The sequence below is a fragment of the Xenopus tropicalis genome, chromosome 2, assembly GCF_000004195.4.
Source record: "Xenopus tropicalis strain Nigerian chromosome 2, UCB_Xtro_10.0, whole genome shotgun sequence".
Taxonomy (NCBI): Eukaryota; Metazoa; Chordata; class Amphibia; order Anura; family Pipidae; genus Xenopus; species Xenopus tropicalis.
Genome location: NC_030678.2, coordinates 177,220,446 through 177,237,102, shown reverse-complemented (window position 1 = coordinate 177,237,102; position 16,657 = coordinate 177,220,446). Strand labels below are relative to the sequence as shown.

Here is a 16,657-nt window from a genome sequence, read left to right as displayed (position 1 = left end):
GTTTTGCTATAGAAGTTGCCAAAAACCATCATTATAGATGCAAGGAAATTCCCCAATGAGAATTGTACTGATAAATAAGTTGATTATAAATGCAAAAGAACTGCCCAGTGAGAATGCTGATTCCCAGCACTGTGTCAGGCCCCTTGCTGGTACCTTACATATAGAGATAATGATGGCATTTTCTCCCGTCATTATATGGCACAGGAATCAGACATGGGGATAAAGGGACAGACTTGTTCAGTGCTGGGAAACTGTGCTTATTGCTCACTGAGGTTATTGCTGCCGATATTCTGTATATAATTCTGCTCCATCCCTTTCCTTCAGCTTCTCAGCAGACAGCGAGTCGGAGAAGGGCGAGTGGGTGGAAGCCATGTTGCAGTCCATTGGAGAAGCGCTTTCCAACCTTGAAGTAGCCAAGAAGATCTGGTTGGTGGAAGCGAATCGGCGCTGCGCAGACTGTAACGCGCCCAATCCAGACTGGGCATCGATCAACCTGTGTGTGGTGATGTGCAAGAGATGCGCAGGTGAGCGGCTTTTCTAATAAACCTCAGAATGTTACCTGCACCCAACCCCGAATCCTCACAATGTTACCTGCACCCAACCCCGAATCCTCACAATGTTACCTGCACCCAACCCCGAATCCTCACAATGTTACCTGCACCCAACCCCGAATCCTCACAATGTTACCTGCACCCAACCCCGAATCCTCACAATGTTACCTGCACCCAACCCCGAATCCTCACAATGTTACCTGCACCCAACCCGAATCCTCACAATGTTACCTGCACCCAACCCGAATCCTCACAATGTTACTGCACCCAACCCCGAATCCTCACAATGTTACCTGCACCCAACCCGAATCCTCACAATGGTACCTGCACCCAACCCCGAATCCCCAGAATGTTACCTGCACCCAAACCCGATCCTCACAATGTTACCTGCAGCCCAACCCTGAATCCCCAGAAATGTTACCTGCACCCAACCCCGAATCCTCACAATGGTACCTGCACCCAACCCTGAATCCCCAGAATGTTACCTGCACCCAACCCCGAATCCTCACAATGGTACCTGCACCCAACCCCGAATCCCCAGAATGTTACCTGCACCCAACCCCGAATCCTCACAATGGTACCTGCACCCAACCCTGAATCCTCACAATGCTACCTGCACCCAACCCCGAATCCTCACAATGTTACCTGCACCCAACCCCGAATCCTCACAATGTTACCTGCACCCAACCCTGAATCCTCACAATGGTACCTGCACCCAACCCCGAATCCTCACAATGGTACCTGCACCCAACCCCGAATCCTCACAATGGTACCTGCACCCTAATATCACAGCTTCTTGTTCTGCTCATTCCCAGGGGAGCACCGGAGCCTGGGGCCAAACATCAGCAAAGTGCGGAGTCTCAAGATGGACCATAAGGTTTGGACCCAGGAGCTGATAGAGGTACATTAACCCTTTGTATATGGATAAATGTATAACAGTCGGTGATGGTTGTGGGATTAGCAGGTAAATGAATGAGTGCTTATCCACCAATCAGGGCAGAGAGTGCAGAGCCAAAACCTTGGAGTAAGTCTTATGCGACCAATCAGTGCATGGAGGGGTTAAATGGGGGGGTTCACCTTTAATTTAACTTTTAGTAAGTTATAGAATGGCCAATTCTAAGCAACTTTTCTATTGGTCTTCATTATTTATTTGCCATAGTTTTTGAATTATTTCCCTTCTTCTTCTTCTCTTTGCAGCTCTCAAATGGGGGTCAGTGACCCCGGCAGCCAAACCCTATTGCTCTGTGAGGCTCCAGTTTTATTGTTACTTTTGTAGCTTTCTTTCCTACTCAGTAAGGATGCACTGAATCCAGGATTCGGTTCGGGGTTCGGCCAAGAATTGGCCTTTTCAGCAGGTTCAGACTCCTCATTCGGTTCAGTATTTGGCCGAATGTTTCAGAAAAGATTCAGGGTTCGGCCGAATCTCAAAATAGTGGATTTAGTGCATCCCTAATATTCAGCCCCTCTCCTATTCAGTTAACAGTCTCCAAACCACTCCCTGGTTGCTAAGGTAACTTGGACCCTAGCAACCAAATAACTGCTGAAACTACAAAACTGGGGAGCTCCTAAACTTAAAAAACTACAAATAATAAAAAATGAAGACCAATTGCAAACTGTCTCAGAATATTACTCTCTACATCCTACTGAAGGTGAACTTCCCCTTTAATCTAACAACGCTCCTGTCCCAGGTGTTCCATCCAGGGTCACATCAGATGCCCTTTGGGTCTATAAGGTGTATTGGGGTAGAACTGGGGTATAAAGCACAGGACAGTATAGAGGTGCCCAAACCATTACTTTATAATAATATTAATAATAATAATTACTTAGCAGCCTCCGCAGCAGCACCAGGAAGAGCAGATCAGCCGGCTCTGGGCACGCAAGGGTTAAAGATCTGCACAGAACGTTCCTGGATTGGAATGTTCTTTGTTACATAAATGCGCCGCTCTGCCAAGTGTCCGGATCAGCTGATCTCGGGGTTGGAATTGGGGATTTTTCTTTTCTTTCCATCTGAGCAACCTGGCCGAGGCGCTGGCCCCCATTCCCCCGATGCAATCGCTTTGGCTCCGTATTATTACTAGTTATATCGCCAACATGTTCCGCAGCGCTGTACAAACACACACACAGGGTATATACAGCAGCACACACACACACACACACACACACAGGGTATATACAGCAGCACCACACACACACACACACACACAGGGTATATACAGCAGCACACACACCACACACACACCACACAGGGTATATACAGCAGCACACACCACACACACACACACACAGGGTATATACGCACACACCACACACACCACACAGGGATATACAGCACACACACACACACACACACACACACAGGGTATATACAGTAGCACACACACACACACACAGGGTATATACAGTAGCACACACACACACACACACACACACAAGGGTATATACAGTAGCACACACACACACACACAGGGTATATACACACACACACACAGGGTATATACAGCAGCACACACCACACACACACACACACACAGGGTATACAGCACACACACACCACACACAACAGGGTATATACAGCAGCACACACACAAACACACCACACAACACAGGGTATATACAGTAGCACACACACACACAGGGTATATACAGCACACCACACACACAACACAGGGTATATACAGCAGCACACACACACACACAGGGTATATACAGCAGCACACACACACACACACCACACAGGTATATACAGCCACACACAACACACAGGGTATATACAGCAGCACACACACACACAGGGTATATACAGCACACACAACACACAGGGTATATACAGCACACACACACACACAGGGTATATACAGCAGCACACCACACACACAACACACACACACAGGGTATATACAGCACACACACACACACACATACAGGGTATATACAGCAGCACACACACACACACAGGGTATATACAGCAGCACACACACAACACACACACACATACAGGGTATATACAGCACACACACACACAGGGTATATACAGCAGCACAACACACAGGGTATATACAGCAGCACACACAACCACACAGGGTATATACAGCAGCACACACACACACAGGGTATATACAGCACACACACACACACAGGGTATATACAGCACACCACACAGGGGTATTACAGCAGACACACACACACATCAGGTATATACAGGCAGGCACACACACACACAGGGTATATACGCACACAACACGGGATTATACAGCAGCACACACACACAACAGGGTATATACAGCACACCACACCACACAGGCGTATATTACAGCAGCACACACACCCACACAGGGTATATACAGCAGCCACCACACTACGGGTTTAACGCAGCACACCACACACAGGGTATATTACAGCAGCACACCCACACCCAGGGTATATAAGCAGCACAACCACCACAGGGTATATACGGCAGCACACACACATACAGGGTATATAAGCAACACCACACACACTACAGGGTATTACAGCACACACAACACACACACACACAGGGTTATATACAGCACACACGACACACACACAGGGTATATACAGAGCACCCACAGGGTATATACAGGCACACACCAGGGTTATATACAGCACACACACACGGGTATTACAGCAACACACCACAACAACATACGGGTAATACAGCACACACAACACACACACATACGGGTATTATACAGCACCACAACACACAGGGTATATACAGACACACACACCACACAGGGTATATTCGCAGCACACAACAGGTTATACAGCACCACAACACACACAGGGTATATTACGCAGCACACACACACACAGGGTTATACAGCACACACCACAGAGGTATATACAGCACACACACACACCACAATCAGGGTAATACAGCACACACACACACACACATACAGGGTATATACAGCACACACAACAGGGTTTACGCACAACACACACACACTACACAGGGTATTACGCAACACCAAAAACACACAACACACGGGTATATTACAGCAGCACACCACACAGGGTATACTACAGGCACACACCCACACAGGGTATATACAGCAGCACAAACACCAGGGTTATTACAGCAGCCCACCACCACAACAGGGTATATACGCAGCACACACACACAGGGTTAAACAGCACACACAAACGCGGTATACGCAGCACACACACACACACAGGGGTATATACAGCAGCACAACACACACAGGGTATATTACAGCACACACACACAGGGTATTACAGGCACACCACACACACACATAACAGGGTTATACAGCAGCACACAACACAGGTATATACAGGCACACACACACACCAACAGGGTATATACAGCAGGCACACACCAACACACACACACACACAACATACAGGATATATACGCAAGCACCACAACACCACAGCAGGATATACAGCAGCACACACACACACACCACACACACAGGGTTATACAGCAACAAACACCCACACACACAATACAGGTATATACAGCAGACACCACCCACACAGACGGTATATACGCGCACACACACACACACACACACACACACACAGGGTATATACAGCCGCACACACACAACACACACACACAGGGTATATACAGCAGCACACACACAACACACCACAGGGTTATCGCACACACCACACAGGTATATACAGCGAGCCACACACACACACACACACCCACACACAGGGTATATTAAGCAGCACACAACACAACACACACACAGGGTATATTACAGCACACCCACACCACAAGGGTTATACAGCAGCACACACCACACCAGGGATATATACAGCAGCACACACACACCACACACACACACACACAGGGTATATTACAGCAGCACACAACACACCAACACAACAACACACAGCGGTTATTACAGCAGAACACCACACACCCACACAACCCAGGGTATTTATACAAGCACACACACACACAGGTTTACAGCAGCACACACACAACAGGGTCTTACAGCGCACACACACACACACACAGGGGTATATCAGCGCACACACACACATTACAGGGGATATACAGACACACAACACAGGGGTTATTACAGCAGCACACCACACCACACATACAGAGGTAATACAGAGCACGCAGCACACACCACAGGGCTTATATACAGCAAGCACACACACACAGGGATATACAGCAGCACACACACACAGGGTATATTTACAGCAGCACACCACACAGGTATATACAGCAAGCACACACACACCACACAGGGATTATACAGCAGCCACACACACACACCACACACAAATACAGCGGTATTATTACAGCCAGACACACACACACATTACAGGCGTAGTATACGCACAACACACAGGGTATATACAGCCAGCACACACACACACAGGTTTTACAGCAGCACACACCACACAGGGTTATATACAGACACACACACACAACATACCACACAAGGGTATATACAGCACACACAAACGGCGGTATATACAGAAGCAGCAACACACACACACACACACACACACAGAGGTGTGGTATATACAGCACACACACCACACAGGGATTATCACAGCAGCACACACACACACACACCACACACATACAGGGTCATATACAGCAGACACAACACACATACAGGGTATATTACAGCACCCCCCCCACCCCCCCCCCCCCCCCACCCCACAAAAACCCCCCAAACGCAGGGTATATAGCACACACACCACACACAGGTTATATACAGCAGCACACACACACAGGGTTATACAGCACACACACCCACACACACACACACAGGGTAATATACAGCAGCACACACACAGCACACATACAGGGTATATACGCAGCACACACACCACCAGGATTATACTTACAGCACACACACACCACAGGGTATATACAGGCACACACACACAACAAGAGGTTATACAGCACACACACAACACATACAGGGTATATACAGCAGCAACACACACACCACAACAGGGTATATACCGCGCTCACACACACACACAGGGTATATACAGCAGCACAACACACACAGGGTATATACAGCAGCACACACACACACACACACAACACACCACACACACACCGACACACAGGGTTATACAGCACACACAACACAGCGGTATAACAGCAGCACACCACACACACACATACAGGGTATATACAGCAGCACACACACACACACACACACACACCACACACACACACAGGGTTATACAGCAACACACACACACCACAGGGTATTATACAGCAGCACACACCACCACACACACACACAGGGTATAAGCAGCCAACACACACAACCACACCACATACAGGGTATTATTACAGAGCACACACCCAGACACATAGGGTTATACCAGCAGCACACACACACCCACACACACACACACAAGGGTATATACAGCACACACAACCACCACACAGGGTATATACGCAGCACACACCACACACACATACAGGGTATATACAGCAGCACACACACCACCCAACCCATCAGGGTATAATACAGCAGCACACCACACACACACACTACAGGGTATATACAGCCACACACACACACCACAGGGTGGATATATACAGCAGCCAACACACACACACATACAGGGTATTTACAGCAGCACACACCAACACACACACACACAAGGTTATACAGCAGCACACACACCACAGAGGTTATAACAAGCAGCACACACACACACACGGGTTATATACGCAGCACACACACACACACACACAGGGTATATACAGCAGCCACACACACACACACACCACACACACACAGGGATTATACAGCACACAACACACACCACGGGTATTACAGCAGCACACACACACACAACAATCACAGGGGTTATAACAGCCACCGAACCACCCACACACAACCACAGAGTATTACAGCACACAACACACCGGGTATATACAGCGCACACACCACACTTACGGTGTATTACAGCCACCACACACCACCACCACACACACACACACACACACACACACGACACACAACAGGTTATATTACAGCACACCACACAACAAGGTTTACAGCAGACCACACACACCACACATACGGGTATATACAGCACAAACACACACAACACACACACACACACACGGTATATTACGCACACACACACACACTACAGTAGTATATACAGCACACAACCACACACCAGCACAGGGTATATACAAGCACAACACAACCAACAACACACAGCGGTATTCAGAGCACCCCACACACACATACAGGGTATTACAGACACACACACACCAGGGTATATACAGCAGCACACCACACCACACACACACACACATTTACGGGTTTATACAGCACACACCACACACAGGGGTTATTACAGCAGCACACAGCACACACACAGGTATAACAGCAGCCACAACACCCACCACAACACACACACACACACACACAACCCGCACACACACAGGGTATATACGCAAGACACAATACAGTGTATATACAGCAGCACACACACACCAGAGTAATACAGCACACACAACATCACACAACACACACACACACACACACACACAACACAGGGTATATTACAGCACACAACAACCACACACACACCACCACACACACACACAACACAACAGGGTATTACGCACACCACACACACCACACACACCACACACACACACACACACAACATACAGGGTATATACAGCAGCACACACACACACAGGGTATAACAGCACACACACACACACAACACACACCACCACACCACACACACGGGTATATTACAGCAGCACACACACACAGAGGTATATTACAGCAGCACAACACATTTACAGGGTATATACAGTCCAGCACACACACACACACACATCAGGGTATATTCAGCACACACACACAGAGGTTATAAGCACACACACACACACACAACACACACAGGGTATATACAGCACACACACAAGGGTATTATACAGCACACCACACACACACACACACACACCAACCACACACACATACAGGGTGGTATATACAGCACACAACACACAGGGTTTATACAGCCCACCACACACACACAACACACCACACCACACACAGGCGTATATACAGGCAGCACACAACACACACCACACACACACACACACACACCACACAGGGTATTTACCAAGCAGCACACACATCAGGTTATATACAGCAGCACCACACACACACACTACAGGGTATATACAGCACACACCACAGGGTATATTTACGCACACACACACACACACACACACACACACGGGGTATATACGGCAGCAACACACACACCACACACACACACGGGTAGTATACAGCACACACACACACACACACACACATACAGGGTATATACAGCACACACACACAGGGTATATACAGCACACACACACACACACACATACAGGGTATATACAGCAGCACACACACACACACACATACAGGGTACACACACACACATACAGGGTACACACACACACATACAGGGTACACACACACACACAGCAGCACACACAGCTCAAATACACATCTGTATAGGGGCTTGCCATCAGAGCTTACAGTCTAGCAAAGCTGGGATATGCGCAGGGTTCTAGATTCTAGAACAGGATTTGGTTCGGGATTCGGACGAGATTGAGATTTGGCCGAACCAAATCCGAATCCTGAAATCATGTGACTTTTTGCCAACCCAGCATGCTTTGCTTATTCTGATTTACATATGCAAATTCGGATTCGGTTCGTTATTTACCCAAATCTTTCACGAAGGATTCGGGGTTCGAATCCCAAACAAGTGGATCTGGTGCACCCCTACTAGAACTCCATTAATTACTAATTAACAGTCATTAGCTGTCTTTGTGACATCACTCTCTATGCTCCGCCCCCTGAGTTCAGTTTCTGACACAATGTTGGCAGTTTCATGCGATTCTGTTTAATTTCCCCTCTTTCCCACCAATCCCGACAGCTGTTTCAGAGAATCGGTAATACCGCGAGCAATAAGTTCTGGGCGGCCAATGTCCCCCCCAGCGAAGCCATCGACGTGACCAGCAGCATGGCGGAGAGGAAAAAGTTCATCTTGGCCAAATACCGGGAGGGAAAGTACCGGCGGTACCACCAGCTCTTTGGGAACCAGGCCGAGTTGGACAAGGTAGGAACGTTCAGCAGAACCCGGGGCTCCGGATCCAGTTCCGCCATAACCTGAGCTGTTACTGGGGGGCTGGGGGGCTGCTTCCCAGGGGTGTAATTGGGAGCTGTAGGGCCCCCCCAGGCACCTGCCCTATTGAGTAACGGTGCAAATACCCCCAGGAGTATCCAAGGTGTCTGTCTGACATGTCCCCCAATACTTACTTGCTTTACCTTTGTAAGTGGCCCAGTGGCACAACTGGAGGGCTATGGGCTGTGTATTGGGCCGACCTTTGCTTTGGGCCCCCGTGTCTAAATCTGCTGCTGCGGGATATGTGGGCCACTGGCACCAAGGGGCGCACCCCAGTACCCTCACACTCCCTGCTCCCCAAATAATTACACCACTGTGTAGGTCCTATTTGCTCTATGTATCCTCGTTGGGTCATATAACTTATGTCAGGGGTGCAGTTTACAGTGGGGTGCTGGATACAATGGGACACTGAGTATAGTGGGGTGCTGGATACAATGGGACACTGAGTATAGTGGGGTGCTGGATACAATGGGACACTGAGTATAGTGGGGTGCTGGATACAATGGGGTGCTGGGTACAATGGAGTGCTGGGTACAGTGGGGTGCTGGGTACAGTAGGATGCTGGGTACAGTGGGGTACTGGGTACAATGGGGTGCTGGGTACAGTGGGGTGCTGAGTACAGTAGGGTGCTGGGTACAGTGGGGTGCTGGGTACAATGGGGTGCTGGGTACAGTGGGGTGCTGAGTACAGTGGGGTGCTGGGTACAATGGGGTGCTGGGTACAGTGGGGTGCTGAGTACAGTAGGGTGCTGGGTACAGTGGGGTGCTGGACACAATGGGGTGCTGGGTACAATGGAGTGCTGGGTACAGTGGGGTGCTGGGTACAGTAGGATGCTGGGTACAGTGGGGTACTGGGTACAATGGGGTGCTGGGTACAGTGGGGTGCTGAGTACAGTGGGGTGCTGGGTACAGTGGGGTGCTGGGTACAATGGGGTGCTGGGTACAGTGGGGTGCTGAGTACAGTAGGGTGCTGGGTACAATGGGGTGCTGGGTACAGTGGGGTGCTGAGTACAGTAGGGTGCTGGGTACAGTGGGGTGCTGGGTACAGTAGGATGCTGGGTACAATGGGGTGCTGGGTACAGTAGGATGCTGGGTACAATGGGGTGCTGGGTACAGTGGGGTGCTGGGTAAGTAGGTGCTGGGTACAGTGGTGCTGGTACGTAGGATGCTGGGTACAATGGGGTGCTGGGTACAGTAGGATGCTGGGCTCAATGGGGTGCTGGGTACAGTGGGGTGCTGAGTACGTAGGGTGCTGGGTACAGTGGGGTGCTGGGTACAGTAGGATGCTGGGTACAATGGGGTGCTGGCTACAGTAGGGTGCTGGGTACAGTAGGATGTGGGTACAGTGGGGGTTGCTGGTACAGTGGGGTGCTGGTACGGGGGTGCTGGGAACAATGGGGTGTGGGTACAGTTGGGGTGATGGGTTACAATTGTGCTGAGTACAGTGGGGTGCTGGTACAGTAGATGCTGGGTACAATGGGGTGCTGGGTACAGTGGGGTACTGGGTTACAATGGGGTGTGGGTACGGGGTGCTGGGTACAGTGGGGTACTGGGTACAGTGGGGTGCTGGGTACAGTTGGGTACTGGGTACAATGGGGTGCTGGGTACAGTGGGGTGCTGTACAAATGAATAAGGGGAGCACTCACCAGGATAGTAACCCATGTATCAGACACCTGTGCTACCATGCCCCCATCCAGGGGAACTTTAGCAGCAAAAGAAAGAAGGTTATCGGAGCACTGTGTCTTCTCTGTGTCTTCTCTGGTTAAAAATGATTCTTTGTTGTTTCCATTGTTAAAAGCATAACAGAGAGCCTAGCTTGACGCGTTTCGTGACAACATGCCACTTCTTCAGAAGCCATGTCCATGACCCAAAGCACCCATGTTTAAATAGACACATACAACACACCCACCAATTCAATTAAGAGTTAACCCCTTCAAGGTATGCCATTGTTAAAAGCATATTTATAGGCATATAATACGAAAATCCCATTGGCTTAACCCCTTCTAAGCAAGGCCATTCCCAAAGCCCACATCAACTATTATAGCCATATAAGGGTTAAACAACTGAGAAGAGAAGAAGAGGGCAACATTGATTAATTAGAGAAAAGACAAAAAACTATTTGCCCCAATCACAATCTATTTAGTACAAGCATGATAGAATAGAAACTCAAAACATATATGTATACTAATAATGTATCCAATAAGGAGAAAAAGGAGAAAAAATATAGGAGAAAAACCAGCTCTTTAATATATACGCTCAACCAAAAATAATAACCCCTAGGGCAGATAGCATATGTGGAATATACATAAACCGCTATACTGGTAGTTATGGAGTATATAATAATAATAATATAATGCTAGCAATAGCATGAAGCCTCCCACTCTCCATTAAGGCCGCCATATTGTTCGGTAGTTTTAAGGGAGTAGATCCATAAAACCTCCCTCTCCGATAACTTAATATCCAGATCCCCCCCCAACGCTGGCCCTGGGTTTGTCTCTGATCGGGAAGGTTATCCGACCGCGTTTATCATGTCTTTCTGCCATGTGTTTAGCTATCGCTGACTGTCACATCTGGCAATAGCTGACAGGTAGTACCAGCATTTCTAATTGTCTTCCCCACATATTGTGCTCCGCACTCACAAGTCGCCAAATATACAATGTACTTTGATTGGCAATTGAAATACTGTGGGATATGATACACTTTCCCGTATAGGTGCAGATAAAGGTTTTGTACACATCAATGCAACTGCCAGCTTTGCACCTGTTTCTGCCCTTGTTCACTCTCCCTTGTAGTATATAAGCTTTGGGGTGCTGGGTACAGTAGGGTACTGGGTACAATGGGGTGCTGGGTACAATGGGGTGCTGGGTACAATGGGGTGCTGGGTACAATGGGGTGCTGGGTACAATGGGGTGCTGAGTACAGTGGGGTGCTGGGTACAATGGGGTGCTGGGTACAATGGGGTGCTGGGTACAATGGGGGTGCTGAGTACAGTGGGGTGCTGGGTACAATGGGGTGCTGGGTACAATGGGGTGCTGGGTAAATGGGGTGCTGGGTACAATGGGGTGCTGGGTACAATGGGGTGCTGGTACAATGGGGTGCTGAGTACAGTGGGGTGCTGGGTACAATGGGGTGCTGGGTACAATGGGGTGCTGGGTACAATGGGGTGCTGAGTACAGTGGGGTGCTGGGTACAATGGGGTGCTGGGTACAATGGGATGCTGGGTACAATGGGGTGCTGGGTACAATGGGGTGCTGGGTACAATGGGATGCTGAGTACAGTGGGGTGCTGGGTACAGTGGGGTGCTGGGTACAGTGGGGTGCTGGGTACAGTGGGGTACTGGGTACAATGGGGTGCTGGGTACAGTGGGGTACTGGGTACAGTGGGGTGCTGGGTACAGTAGGGTACTGGGTACAATGGGGTGCTGGGTACAGTAGGGTACTGGGTACAATGGGGTGCTGGGTACAGTGGGGTGCTGGGTACAATAGGGGTACTGGGTACAATGGGGTGCTGGGTACAGTGGGGTACTGGGTACAGTGGGGTGCTGGGTACAGTAGGGTACTGGGTACAATGGGGTGCTGGGTACAGTGGGGTGCTGGGTACAATAGGGTACTGGGTACAATGGGGTGCTGGATACAGTGGGGTGCTGGGTACAATAGGGTACTGGGTACAATGGGGTGCTGGGTACAGTGGGGTACTGGGTACAGTGGGGTGCTGGGTACAGTAGGGTACAGGGTACAATGGGGTGCTGGGTACAGTAGGGTACTGGGTACAATGGGGTGCTGGGTACAGTAGGGTACAGGGTACAATGGGGTGCTGGGTACAATGGGGTACTGGGTACAGTGGGGTGCTGGGTACAGTAGGGTACTGGGTTTAATGGGGTGCTGGGTACAGTAGGGTACTGGGTACAGTGGGGTGCTGGGTACAGTGGGGTACTGGGTACAATGGGGTGCTGGGTACAGTGGGGTACTGGGTACAGTAGGGTACTGGGTACAATGGGGTGCTGAGTACAGTAGGGTACTGGGTACAATGGGGTGCTGAGTACAGTGGGGTGCTGGGTACAGTGGGGTACTGGGTTCAATGGGGTGCTGAGTACAGTAGGGTGCTGGGTACAATGGGGTGCTGGGTACAGTGGGGTGCTGGGTACAGTAGGGTACTGGGTACAATGGGGTGCTGGGTACAGTGGGGTACTGGGTACAGTGGGGTGCTGGGTACAGTAGGGTGCTGGGTACAGTGGGGTGCTGGGTACAGTGGGGTACTGGGTACAGTGGGGTGCTGGGTACAATGGGGTGCTGGGTACAATGGGGTGCTGGGTACAGTGGGGTGCTGGGTACAGTGGGGTACTGGGTACAATGGGGTGCTGGGTACAGTGGGGTGCTGGGTACAATAGGGTACTGGGTACAATGGGGTGCTGGGTACAGTGGGGTACTGGGTACAGTGGGGTGCTGGGTACAGTAGGGTACTGGGTACAATGGGGTGCTGGGTACAGTAGGGTACAGGGTACAATGGGGTGCTGGTTACAATGCGGCACAGGATACAGTGAATAAAAAATAAAGACCAACTGCAAATTATCTCACAATATCAAGGTCTGTGTCTTATTAAAATAAATTTAAAGGTGAATTTCCCCTTTAACCCCCTCCCTGAAACACATGCTCCCATGTCTCTGCCAGTCCCAATGCTTTTTACAATGAATCCGTATATTATTCCTCCCTATTCTGTCCCTACATATTCTCTCCTGTGATGGTTCCGACTGTGGAAACAATGTAGAAGAAGTCGGCTTATTAACAGACCTAAAGAATTATATGCAGAAAATTGTATTTTTGGGTTTATATACCCTTTAAATGAGGCTGCCTGAATGCTGAGCTTCCAGGGACCAGCAGGGGGCGCAGAGGGTGAGGGATTAGAAGTCCCTGCTGGGAGCAGCCGAAATGCCAACGTGCCATTGTCTGCCTTATGGCAGGGAAGGGGTTACTCCGCTCCCCACGCTGCCTTGTGTTATCTTAGTGCCTTTGCCCCTCCCCTTGGGGCGTGGCCAGGAATCCAGATGTGAGTCTCCCTGACATCACCTTGCACACCCAGTGTCTCGCACACTCATTCCTCGCACACTCATTCCTCGCACACTCGTTCCTCGCACACTCATTCCTCGCACACTCATTCCTCGCACACTCGTTCCTTGCACGCAGCTGAGAGACCATTATAAAGCCGGATCAGAACCCAGTTCTTTGGACCCCCCCCCCTTTCACATGAAGAATTGGGGTTCATTTGTGTCTCTCACAACATGTATGTGGGGGCTGGCGTGTAACACGGCAACTTCTTGGGTGGATTTGGTACATTCCCTGTTACGTGCTGGGCACTTTGTTCCTTTGTGTTGAGAATTCCGGCACTGGAACCGATGAACTGCATCTCCCAGCATCCCCAGCAGCATTACTGACTGTTATTCATCACAGGTAAAATACATGGGTAGGAGGTGCCATAGTGTTTCCCTTAGACAGTACAGTATGGGGTTACAGCTTATTGTGTGCCCAGAACATTCCTTCTCTGTATATTTGTATTTATACATATGGGTAGGGGGTGCCATAGTGTTTCCCTTAGACAGTACAGTATGGGGGTACAGCTTATTGTGTGCCCAGAACATTCCTTCTCTGTATATTTGTATTTATACATATGGGTAGGGGGTGCCATAGTGTTTCCCTTAGACAGTACAGTATGGGGGTACAGCTTATTGTGTGCCCAGAACATTCCCTCTCTGTATATTTGTATTTATACATATGGGTAGGGGGTGCCATAGTGTTTCCCTTAGACAGTACAGTATGGGGGTACAGCTTATTGTGTGCCCAGAACATTCCTTCTCTGTATATTTGTATTTATACATATGGGTAGGGGGTGCCATAGTGTTTCCCTTAGACAGTACAGTATGGGGGTACAGCTTATTGTGTGCCCAGAACATTCCTTCTCTGTATATTTGTATTTATACATATGGGTAGGGGGTGCCATAGTGTTTCCCTTAGACAGTACAGTATGGGGGTACAGCTTATTGTGTGCCCAGAACATTCCCTCTCTGTATATTTGTATTTATATATATGGGAGGGAGGTGCCATAGTGTTTCCCTTAGTAGTGAGTGAAGTAGCAGGAAGGGGTTAAAGTGAGCCAGAGCATGCTGGAGGCACCCCAGGGAGGGGGGGTATGTGGTGTTTGCTCAGTATATAAGCTTTCTCAGGAATATCGCTGTACCTGGAGGATTTATTGGTTGGTATGGGGAAGTGACTTTATTATAAATACAGCTCACCTGGCAGTCTTCCTCTTATTAGACTGTAAGCTCTTTTGTTCCGGGTTAGAAGGGGGGCTCAAATTCAATTTTTAAAGATTTTTGTGTGTTTGCTTGAGAATAACAACTACACTATCCCCCTCCCCCTGCCGCGGGGGAGCCAATCACAATGGAACCGGGGCAATAGGGCACATGACTACATAGCATATAGCAGATATACTGAGTAGAATACAATGGGTTTTGCTCTTACACAAGAAGCCAAATTCCATTCATGGCTTTACAGAACTGATGTAGCAGAAACAGCCTTGCTTGTATTTCTATAGGTCTGTTATCTAATTGGCTGCTGCTACATTGTTTCAGGAGTCGCAAACAGCAGTGCAGGGAATAGAAAGGGCCACAGTGACTCTGCTTTTAGCGGCAACTACATGTACAAACAACTCACAAATATCATTGAAAATGTTTAATCATCTCCGATATAAACTATAGGGGCTGCTCTGGCTTTAAATGAACTCTCAGGCCTTTATAATTTGCTCACAATTACATTTTCTTAATGCAGAAATGTTGGTTAAGTTTCCCTTTAACCCCCCCCCCCCTCTAAATTGAGATCTGAATTCATTGGTCAGTTCTCGTGCATC

General features: G+C 49.0%; 1 protein-coding gene across 4 annotated transcripts in view; it reads left to right on the top strand.

Annotated features, from left to right (window-relative positions):
* arap1 (ArfGAP with RhoGAP domain, ankyrin repeat and PH domain 1) overlaps positions 1 to 16,657 on the top strand; it is a 73,480-nt gene that overhangs the window by 18,248 nt on the left and 38,575 nt on the right. For all 4 annotated transcript variants that reach the window (XM_031897396.1, XM_031897395.1, XM_031897398.1 and 1 more), the window contains 3 exons: positions 325 to 524; positions 1,367 to 1,452; positions 9,513 to 9,695. In XM_031897396.1, coding sequence (XP_031753256.1) covers positions 325 to 524; positions 1,367 to 1,452; positions 9,513 to 9,695 — 469 coding nt within the window. The remainder of the gene's footprint in view (positions 1 to 324; positions 525 to 1,366; positions 1,453 to 9,512; positions 9,696 to 16,657) is intronic.